Genomic DNA, 11,955 nt, shown 5'->3' on the forward strand with positions numbered 1-11,955 from the left:
TGAAAAGTAAAGTCCTCTCTCGGCTAACGAAAATCATACTCTACAAGTCACTTATCGTACCCGTCCTGCAGAAGCATGGACCATGACAACAGCAGATGAAGCGGCTTTGTCAGTGTTCGAGAGAAAAGTTCTTCGAAAGATTTATGGACGCGTTGGCGATGGCGAGTTCCGCAGACGATTTAATGATGAGCTGTACGAGCTATACGCGGACATGCACATAGTCCAGCGAATTAAAACGCAGCGGCTGCGCTGGCTAGACCATGTTATGCGAATGAAAGATGATGCTCCCGCCTATGGAAGCAGAGGTAGAGGGCGGCCCCCACTCCGTTGGAAGGAACACGTGGAAAACGATTTAAACTCCCTTGGTGTGACCAATTGGCGCCGGTTGGCGGAACGAAGGAGCGACTGGCGCGCCTTGTTGGACCGCCATGACCGTTTAGACGGTTAAGCGCCAATTAAGTAAGTATTACTTGACCTTTCTTACACTAAAATTGGTTGCGCTACAATCTGCATACTCAAAAAAAATTCAGAGAACTCCAAATGAAACTTTCAATAATTTTGTAAAATTTTATCGAATTTTCGAAAACGTTTTTGAAATTGGTTTGCATAGTTTCAGTTAAATGACGAAATTTGATAAAAATTTCTGCTATTTTTCTAATCGCTGCTGTCTGTTACATGGTATGCACATTAAAGTGTATCCCACAAAAAAATTAAACATTTGATAAAACCTTGTAAGGGAGCTTCAGTCATACTTGGCACAGTGCACTAAATTGTTAGCGGCAATAAAAAATTAATTCACTTGCTTTTAGCACAAAGATGCGAAATAAGTCGCACCCCAATTTACGTATGCAGTGACGTGAATTACACTTGTATGTTTCAAGTACACGTAATTTTAGATTAACATTAAAGATGAAAAGTTTTCAGTAAACAAATCGCGCTTATGACGCATTTTCCGACAACAAACGAATGAATGAAATAAATTTCGCAAAAAAAACTTTGACTTTAATGCTATAACCTGATCACCGATTTGTGTGAGTGAGTGACCATACAATTAAGTGCCATAAGTTGTTAAAGCTATTGCTTAAGGAGCTAAGTAGCCAACTGACCCGCCCGCCTATTAAATGGCGCAATGAGTGCTTGCCTAACGGACGCCACAGCGTTCGCCAATTTTTGTTTTATGTCTTAAATTATTTTTAAGTAATGTGCAAAATGACCAAATTAACAATTGTTTGTAAATTATTTTTGTTATACTTACACACACATATGTGTATTTACTTACAGCCGCACTCATGCATGCTCTCAGGCACTTGCGTATGCACATACTTTGCATGAATGAATGAACGTATTTATATGGTTGAAAGAAAATTCGCTATTTACACGCTTTATTATTAGAAAATAATACTTATTACTTGTTTTTGTATACATATTTATATACATTTGTATGGCTCTACAGTGAAGTGTGGCGGAAATGGGACAGTCTTATTTAATATCTGTCATTTCAAATTATTTTCTTATTTCTTTTTTCTTTAAATTACTAACACAAAAAACCTTTTCTAAATTTATTTTATTATTTTTTTAGCGAAATATTTTAGAAAAAGTTTTAACAATTTATTTTATAAAGCTTTTTTTTGCAAATTTAATTTAAAAAAAAAAAAAACAAATTTCAACCAGAAAAATTAAAACTTTTTCCAATTTTTTTTTTTATATATAACTTAAATTTTATAAAATTTGTATGTATTGAACTTTTTCATTTTTTTAACGACTCCAATTTAAAAAAAAAAAATTATTTTTCCGTAATTGTTTGTTTAGTCAAAAATTTTAGAAAAAATTGTGTTGGTTGAATTTTTTTCTAAACAAACCCAATTTAAACACAAAAAATGTTACATTCTTCCCAAAATATTGTTTTTTCTTATAATAAAAAAAAATGTATTTAATAATTTGGGAAGAATTTAAACAACGTGACATCAGTTGTTTAAATTTTTCCCAAATTATTAAATAAATTATAAAATTAAAAATTGCTTCAAATAAATGTTTTCATACATTTAAAGCGGGCAATCCCCGATTAACTCATACTAAAACAAATTTAATTGTTAAATTTGTTTGCCAACTTTTGAATACTATTTTTTTTATTGTTTTTCTTACTATTTTTCAAAACTCATTCTAATGAAAATTTAAAAAGTAGTATTAAAATAGTAAAGTGTCTTTGAAAATCTAAGATATTTGGCTGTACCTATTCGAGCAAAAAATTCACTACAAAAAATTTAAAAAAAAATTTTCCCCAGTTTTTGTTTCTCTCAATTGGTTGGCTTTTCTCATTATTCTTTATTCTGGACAAAACAAACTTATTTTGCCGGAGGAGCGTTCACTTTTAAAGTACTTTAAATAAATCGATGTCTTCACAAGGTTAAACATAATTTTTTTTTTATAATAGATCCAATCTTTTTGGCAAACAAAAGGAGCTTTCCTGCACCTAGTTACATTTTGTTTACTAAAAAAATATTCACACTTTTTTTTTTAAAAAAATATAAGAACCACGGAATAATAATTGAGTGGTAAATTTTGCATTTTTTTGTTTGATTTTTGAAAGTTAACGTAAATTTTTTTTTATTTTTATAAATTAGAAAAAAATTGTAATATTTTTTAATAAAGCTGTCATTAAATTTCACCAAATATTTACTATTTGATTATTTATTATTTTAATATAATTTTTTTTTTCGAAGAAACATGTTATAGTAACCATTTCCGTTTTTTTTTGTAACTTTTCTATTTTGTTTTTAAAATTTTTGAGAATTTTTTTGTTGAAAATATTGTAGAGCTTTTTTATTAAGCTCTAAATTGGAGTTTTTTATAAATCTTAAATTACACAAAAAACAATTTAAGTAGGTAGTATCTATAATAAAAAAAATTATATAAAGTTTTCGAAAAAAAAATTCATTTTTTAATTTCTTATGGCAAAACAAACATACTTACATACATACATACTGCCTTTATGCATAAAAACTCTTTTGTAACCCGCAAAAATATCAAAGCATGTAACATAAAAATAAACAATGTGTAATTAAAAAATATATGCATTTTTATATGTATTAAGATTATTTCATGAAAAAAAATGTTTAGGTATTTTTGTACTCCAACGAACACCATCGAATTTTAGTATTTTTTTTTAATATTTTATTTAATGAAATTTAAAAAAATATAGCCAAGTTAAAAATTTCGAAAATAAAATTCCCATAACTTTCGTAAAGTTTTTTATAAAGAAAGAAGAAAAAATGATATTATTTAATATTGTCATCAAAACTTTTTAGGATTTTAAAAATTCCAAGGCAATGTCTGTCTTAGGTTAAAAACTTAAAAAAAAACATAAGATTGGCAAGTTTTTTAGAAAAAGATATCAAAATTTCATAAATTTTGTACAAAAAAATTTTATAAATTTTTGTATTTATAATTTTTGGAGTCCTCACACTTTGGACTAAAAAATATTAGAAATTTTTAAAATTATAATTTTTTTATTAAATATTTGCAATTTCTTATTTCCTGTTCTGAAGTCTTTAAATTTGTTTACAAAACTTAAAACTTTTTAAGAAATGCAAAACCTGTTTTTGTAAAAAGCAAAATTTTTGATCAAAACAGTAAGTTTCGAGGTAATAAATATCCATTTTCTTACATTAATTCGCGAATTAATCGAATGTTATTACTTTTAAGTTACGTCCACTTCCATAGCGCCTTCCGGTAAGGATTGAATCGGAACATCAGTTATCAGTGGCTATCAAAAGCCACCTAACTATATACCAAATTTCAGGCAAATCGAATCGTGAATAGAATTTGATCGAATAGATGGGTCCCTGGTCCACCTACCGGAAAGAAATTTCACAGGAACACTCTCCGGGTTCGCACAATAAATACGATTTATTACAATAGATCAGACCCTGATCACTTCAAAAATACTCGGTTTATTATCAGTTGTATGCTGAACTTGAAACCTTTTTTTTTATATTGAAATTTTGATAAGGGTTTGTCATAATTTTCATTCCCATTTCAACTTCAACATACTGTGTTTATTAACAGGGATGTATCTTTGTCTATAAATCTCACAATTGTTCATAATTTCATTTGCGCCAATTTGGCATCGCATTACAAAATGTTTTTTTTTTTCTCAAACTATTTTCTATTGTATTTTTTCTTAAGTTTATATTTAAATGCATGCTCACAAAATTTGACGTGATTTCATTCAAGTAAAACGCACACAAGCGTATCTAAACAATTGAAAAGCTATACAAAACAATGTAAAGTTGCAAATAAACATGTAGCTACAGCTGTATATTAATACAATATTATTTTATTGTATACCATTTGCACATATGTACATATGTATGCACAGAATTCTGATTAAGTGACGTTTGTTGAACTGCCGTGCAAGATTTAACACACAAATGCAAATGATGTCAGGAAAAATGGGAAAAAACCAAAAGTGCTGAATGGCGCAGGCTCTTAGTTGCAGTGAGCCGTGCGAGTTTTTTCTGAAACGCGCTTTGTATTATAATTTTTTTCTTTTGTTTTTCATTTTGAATCTAGGGCGCATGTACCTAACGGGCGCCATGACGTTCTATGCATTGAACCGCCCTTCTATAAGTTTTTATATTATTTAAGGAGCTCTGTAAGCAGAGTGACACAATTTGTAGAATTGGTCCAATAATTTTGTGATATACATATTAGGGTGGGTCGATTTGTATGGACGAAAGTTAACCGATATCGCGCCATCGATTTTTCGATAGGATTTGGGCTCAGGAAAAAAAGTTCCACACGCATACCCAAAAAAATAATTTTCGAGCCTGCGAAATTTAGTTTTTTTTACTTTTTTTCGACTTAGATTTTTAAGGTTTTTTTTATGACCTACTAAAAAATGTTCATATGTATACCCTGTCCGACCCAAAAATGTCCGTTAAAAACGTTGTCGATAAAAGTTTTTAAAAAAAAAAAAAAATTTTTTTTTACAAATTTTACAATCAAATGAAATTTTTTTTAGTAGGTCATGAAAAAAAAACGCGATATCGGTTAACTTTCGTCCATATAAATCGACCCGAAAAATCGATGACGTTGTATCGGTTAATAAATCGACCCAGTCTAATACATATACAGCTTTGATCTCTGGAGCATGTACCTGCTCGGGCGCCATGTTGGCGGTGTGGTATACGATCTATTATATCGAGTGTACTGGGTTAAAGTGAAGCGGCAAGTAACAACAAAAATACTTTGTAAAGGGTTTTCTTGAGTGGGTAAACTTTTGACAGTCATAACGCTAGCCCTCCAAGCGGAATCTGCCCCGAAAATATCTAGAGAATCCATAATAAGTATACAACACACTACACATTTGAGGAAAACGTGACATTATTTTCCTCTGGTGGATATCGTTATTAATATAAAGCTGAGAGATAAATGACCTAGAGGTGTGCCAGCGACAGTTTTCGGAATAGTCGTATGCCGAAACCGGCTTTATAAATAGTATATCTTATTATGCTTGGGATGTTACTCAGCGACTTGCACCAACTTCTCGTATCAAAATAATAAATAAGGCTAATGGGAGTCATAAAGATTCGTCATACAGTATCATGCTAATAGCGGTTTAGAACCTACAGTATCCTATTTTTCTGCGACTCATTTACAAATTTGCCTGTGTGATGGTTTGGCTTTCTGGTTATTTATCGCCTGCAGCTCATCTCGTTGTAATGGTTGCTATTAGGCGTATGTTACCTTCGACTTTGGCGTGGATGACAGGGTCAGAGTCTTGGGTTAAGTGAGGCGGCACTTTTTTCCATATAATTACATTTCCACTAGCTCTGGTTTCAGCTTTCAACCGTGGAAGTGGTCACACAAATTCTGTCAGGGCTAGTGTTTATTTAATTAGTTTTCGGTTCTAGTCTCAGCTCCGCCTGGTGGTCAGTTGAAATCCTCTACTGGAAGATTTTAAAATCTACCATGTGGGTTGGCTAATAATTTACAAGTACAATCATAACTATGCTGGTTCATACAATCATACGTAACGACCACTATTTGTAGCTTTGTAATTGTTTTTGCCTGTGGGTGTTAAAAATTTCGTTGGCGGAAATGCAAATATTAAAACTCAAAAGGTCAGTGGGTTGAAATGACGTCAACTATGTATTTATCCAATTAATTAATTAAATAACTCAACAGAATTACTAATTTGAAACTCAAGCGATTAGTATTTACAGTCGCTTATTATATAATTAAATTGAAGTTGCTAATAATAGTCTACGTGTATTTGAACATAATCACTCGTTCCACATTATTGTGTTAATCATAATTATTTCCATAAAGTTTTAAATTTGATTTTCCTTTATTTCGCTTCATTACAGATGGTTTCTCAAGTTTCCGTCAAGCATTTCCTGAGTGGTGTGAAGATGATAGCGCACAAAACAAAGAAATGGAATCTACTCACAGTACACAGGCCGATCAGTTAATGGGACTTAGGTATGCTTCGTAATTCGCTTTTTTATGAATTTTTCTCTAACGTCAGTTCCATTTTCATATATTTGTCAGATCTTTGCGAATATCAACGCCACATTCAGATTCGGCCTGCAGTAGTTCTGCTGAATCTTCCGATTGTGAGAGTACAACACATCACAATATAAATGAGCAACCTGTGGAGATCATTCCTGGCCTATTCCTTGGCAATGAGTCGCATAGTTGTGATTCACGTGCATTACAAAAGTACAATATAAAGGTAAGATTGAATTTAATTGTTAGATTGTTGGTACCTGTGTACCTGGAAGAGCAACTTAAAGATCGCAATTAATCTCAGCGACAGCTTCCGTGACTGATTGAACTGAACTAGATAGTTAAGCCGGTTTATATCACGAACTTGCAGCTAGCTTAGCTATCTGATCACAAAAATGTGTTTCATACAAAGATTGTTAAACGGCATGTTGTTGTTGTTGTTGTTGTAGCGATAAGGTTGCTCCCCGATCGTTCAGTTGTAGTCCCCTCCCTCCATGCTCGTTGTAGGTATTAAGGACAGGACCATAAATCTTCGGGACAACCACTTCTCTCGAGCACTCCAAGATCTGGCTCATCTTTTATTCTTGTTGTTGTTGTTGTAGCGATAGGAACACCCCCGAAGGCCTTGGGGAGTGTTATCGATGTTGATAGTCCTTTGCCAAGTACCAAGCCCGACCATCTCGGGAACGATTTGTTTGACCACATGCGACCTTCTTGGCCTAACCCGCCCTCCCCTAGATCCATGAGGGGTTCGGGGTCGCCAGAGCCTCGGCTGTTAATGAAATAGGATTCGCCACGGATAGGTAAGGTTGACAATTAGGTTTGGAGAAGCTATATATTGCGCTAGCAACCTGAAAGGGTTGCGCTACACAACCCCTTGAATCTGGTATCTTAGTCGCCTCTTACGACAGACATACCTACAGCGGGTATAGTCTGACCCCCTAACCCGCTTGGGGAACACATCTTCTGTCGATACCGTCCATGATTCGGAGCCATACATCAGGACAGGTATTATGAGCGATTTGTAGAGCGTGATTTTTGTTCGTCGAGAGAACTTTACTTTACTTTTCAATTGCCTACACAGTCCTAAGTAGCACTTGTTGGCAAGAGTTACTCTCCCTTTGATTTCTAAGCTGACATTGTTTTTGCTGTTAATGCTGGTTCCCACATAGACGAAATCCTTCACAGTCCCGAATTTACATCCGTCAAAAGTGACGAGGCGCGAATGCGCTTATTCTTTCTTGGATGGCTGCAAGTATTTCGCCTTGTCCTCATTTATCGCAAGACCCACTTTTTTGCTTCTTTTTCCAATTTAAGAAAGGCATAACTCACAGCGCGTTTGTTCAGGCCAATAAAATCAATATCTTCAGCAAGTCCAGATAGCTCTGGTAATTCCATCCGAACGTGTTCAATTAATAGGCCCTTCAAAGATTGAAAATTCTATGGTTAACAAAACGGCAAAACATGAAGTGAATCCGAGTCTGGTGCTAAGGCCTGACATCTAGGCTGGTCTGAGCCCATGCAGTCTGAATGCCTTAGATAAGAGGGCAATCGGATTTTCTTTGGGCAGCACGCTGATCTGACAATGCCTCTTTAAGTGTAACAAAGTTCTTTTGACCAAAAGAGGATTCCAGGATCATTGGACTATCCACAGTTCACCTTATATCCGTAATTGATAGGCTTTGGACGACACATGCTAAGGCTCCCACAATACCTCGTCCGGCTCTCGCCGCTCAAATCATGTTATTAAAAAATGTACTCTGCGTCGTTGTATTATCTTGTTTTGCAAACTGAAAAAAAATCCGTGAGCTTAATTTCACTCATTTACATTGTCTTACTTTCTTTCTTTTCAGTATGTTCTAAACGTAACACCGGATCTTCCAAATGTCTTCGAGTCCTCAGGCGACATAGAGTATTTACAAATTCCCATTACGGATCACTATTCCCAAGATCTAGCCATACATTTTCCAGATGCTATACGATTTATTGGTAAGTGCACACGGTCAAACCTTTTCTTTCTGAACCTCAATTTATACTCTCTTTTCTTCGCTCTCTCTCTTTTACACAGAAGAAGCACGTTCCAAAAATGCAGCCGTTCTGGTACACTGCCTAGCTGGTGTATCCCGCTCTGTTACAGTAACGCTCGCCTATCTAATGCAAACTCGTACACTCAGTTTAAATGACGCATTCACATTGGTGCGTGATCGTAAACCGGATGTAGCACCAAATTTCCATTTTATGGAGCAATTGCATTCATTCGAGCGTAAATTACGTCCGGCCGGTACGGGCAGTGGCAATAGTGGGAGGAGTAATACTGGCGATAATGAATGCACTGCCATGGATCAAAGTGGTGGCGGTGGCGGCGGAGGTGGAGGCAGCATAGCACCCTCTTGCACCGCCAGCACTGGTGGCTTAATGGCTGGACGTTGTGGTGGTGATATGGGTTCAAAATTTACATGTAATTGTATTGCAACAGATTGTAAATGTATGCAGACTGGCGGTTATATGGCGCAGCTAGCGAAAGCAGCCACAGGTGTATCACCCGATTCGGGTATTGAATTCGATCGATGGACGCCGTCAAGTGATACGGGATTGAAATGAGATCAACTTGTGGGAAAAAGTTTTGTATTACCGCCAAGCATTGTGGAGCCACCAGTGGCACATAATGCCGATAATGTGTCACCAGCTTCGACTACCTCGTCGTCAACATCGACAACAACAACAGCGGAGGCGGTGTCGGTGGTCGAAGTGTTGCCGAATGCTGCTGAGGAGCGATAAAAAAGAAGCGAGATAATAGAAAGATGAAAATGGAAGCAGCTTTGTATGGGGACTCGATGTTTGGCGGTTTCGGGTCGCGCGCAGGCACACGAAACTTTTTTCCTACAGGTATGGTGGGTGTGGTGGTGGTGGTATAAGTGGCAAAGTTCTTGTTGAACAACAACTACAAAGCTAGCGCAAATGCTGAAACATATTACAAAAACAGCAAATTAAATTAAATTTAGGTTTAAGTAAGACAACAAGTCATTTTAAAAAAATTTGTTGTTTGCTATTTTTTTTTTTTAATAGTCTAAAAATTAAAAAAAAAAAATATTTATGTATTTAAAAGTTAAATATAAAAAAATTATTTGCTTCCTTTTTATAATTCGCATGAATATTAAATAAATAATAAACATGGATTATTTTATTAACTTTATTCAGTAAATGAAAAAATAAAAATAAATGTAGCTTAAGTAAAAATTGTGTACAGTTTAGGTGTATATGAATATGAGTCGTTCCATGTCAAACCGTTGAGTAATTGAAATCGATTTTTAAGGGTTTTAAGTGGAGAAAATTCTTACCAAAATCTTTTTTGCCTTACTAAAAATTTCCACCCAGTTCTCATATTAATAAAGTATTGCCAAACCAAAACATTTCTCTGAAATTTTCCCGGCAATAAACTATAAATGTATAATGTGAATATTACAAAAAAACCAAAACTAAAAATATATTTGACAAACAAATCAAATTATAAAGTTATTGGATGCTTAAATATTTTTCTATATCTTAATGATTAAAACACACTTATTTTACAACAATTTTTTTTTAAATTTGAAATAAACCTCCTCTTTTTTAAAAGTTAATGAATAATTTGAAATAAACACAAAATGATCGTGAAATGTAAAAAAATATCTTTTAGATAAATCTTGGGTTCTGAAAAATGGTTCTTATATTTTAGCCACAGAATTTTTTTTTTTTTTTTTTTTATTTATTTTATTTTGTTCCAAAAATGGTTTCACAAATGTTTATTTTTATTTCAGTTGGTAAAATTGTATTGAATTATAGACGCTGTTCACATAATATTTTTTTTAGTTCTAGAAAAAATTATAAAATCTTGCATAATTCAAATCGAACAAATTTATTCGAAAATCCATGTTTTAACAAATAATAATCTTTACTGAATTTTTTCCAATCAAAATTTAAATGTCAAGGAATGCTCATATATTTTCTCTACGAAACATTAATTTAAAATCTTTTAAACAAAAGTTATTTCTACAATTATAAAATTTAGGTTTTACAAAAAAAAAATCTTAGAGAAAATTTCTTCATCATCTTAAAAACTAACAAAATTTTGCTTCAATAAAATCCTTTTCAAACTTGAAACATTCAAACGATTCTCTCTGTCTAGGAAGCGTAGTAAACGTAGAAAATATTCCACGTTTTCTAAATCAAAAATACAACACTCAGAGAACACTTACACAAGAAATATCTTTTAGATTTCATCATCCATTTAGCGCGGAAAATTAACTGAAAAATTAATATTTTATGCATTAAAAATATTTACAAAATTGACGCGCACTTGAAGCAATAAGCTTTTTTAAATTAAAAATTCAATTTCAACATTACTATCATATTTATTAATTTTCTCTTCAAATATACATGGGTTTTGAGAATAGAATCCACACTTGCTACGGTTTCTATATAGTCTAGACAGAGATAATTCTTCTATTATGAATTTTTATTTGCAATGAACGATTTCAAGATCAAATTTTTGGTTAATGACATTTTTTTGTGGAACAGCCCATGAACTGATTTTTTGTATGCAATAATCGAAATAATTTTGTTGCTGAATTTAAAAAATTTAAGTTTTACAAAAATTATTTGTAATCAAAATTTCTTCAACTACGTTGAAAGCTATAAAAAAATTTTCTTTTAAGAAAAACCACATGCAATTTTTTTATTAAGTAGTTTTATTTTTATTTACAGTAACTTCAATCTTTTTACCGAAAACTCCCGTTTTCGTTTGAGGGTTTTGAAAAATACTTGACAGAAAAATTATTTGAAAATCTTGAAAATATATATTTTTTAAAATGAACTTCCTTAAATGTAGACAAAAACTTTCCAACACAAATACACAACTATTTCTATTCGAAAAGAGAGGATTGCACACGTGGATAATTTTGACATGGAATGACCCCTATATATATATAGACTTTTTATAAAAATTACACATGCATATGTGTCTGTATTTAAAACTTAATACGAAATAATGCGTTAAAATATTGTTGTAAAAAATTAAAAACTAAAAGTATTTTAATAGAAAACGTACAAGTTTTGAAAAAGAACAAAATTTCAACTAAAAGCAAGTCAGATAAACAAAAAAATAATCATTTTTTTAAAACATATAACGAACGAACTGTAAAAAATCCCACAAATCTAAACTAAGGCAGTAAAATGTATGTATGTTTGTATTGTACATGATTTTCGTATGTATAAGTTTTATAATATATTAAGAAAGAAAACAAAAAGAAGCCAGAACTTAAAACTAATTTGTTAGTTTAAGCAATTATAGTTAGTTGTAGCTAACTAAAACAAACACTTGTGAATGCATATTCGAGCGTAGAGCAGTGCTTTAAATCATAGCATAAAAACATGCACTTACAGCACATAAACATTAACAAATTA

The 11,955-nt window shown here is 32.7% G+C and overlaps 1 protein-coding gene across 1 annotated transcript in view; it reads left to right on the forward strand.

The window, feature by feature from the left end:
- Window positions 1-10,107, forward strand: part of Mkp3 (Mitogen-activated protein kinase phosphatase 3) — an 88,563-nt gene extending 78,456 nt beyond the window's left edge. The window contains exons 3-6 of the mRNA XM_067787823.1: window positions 6,372-6,486; window positions 6,556-6,739; window positions 8,367-8,502; window positions 8,582-10,107. Coding sequence (XP_067643924.1) covers window positions 6,372-6,486; window positions 6,556-6,739; window positions 8,367-8,502; window positions 8,582-9,114 — 968 coding nt within the window. The 3' untranslated portion in view covers window positions 9,115-10,107. The remainder of the gene's footprint in view (window positions 1-6,371; window positions 6,487-6,555; window positions 6,740-8,366; window positions 8,503-8,581) is intronic.
- The last annotated feature ends 1,848 nt before the right edge of the window (window positions 10,108-11,955 follow it).

This window comes from Eurosta solidaginis, chromosome 5 (genome assembly GCF_040869045.1).
Source record: "Eurosta solidaginis isolate ZX-2024a chromosome 5, ASM4086904v1, whole genome shotgun sequence".
NCBI classification, from domain to species: domain Eukaryota; kingdom Metazoa; phylum Arthropoda; class Insecta; order Diptera; family Tephritidae; genus Eurosta; species Eurosta solidaginis.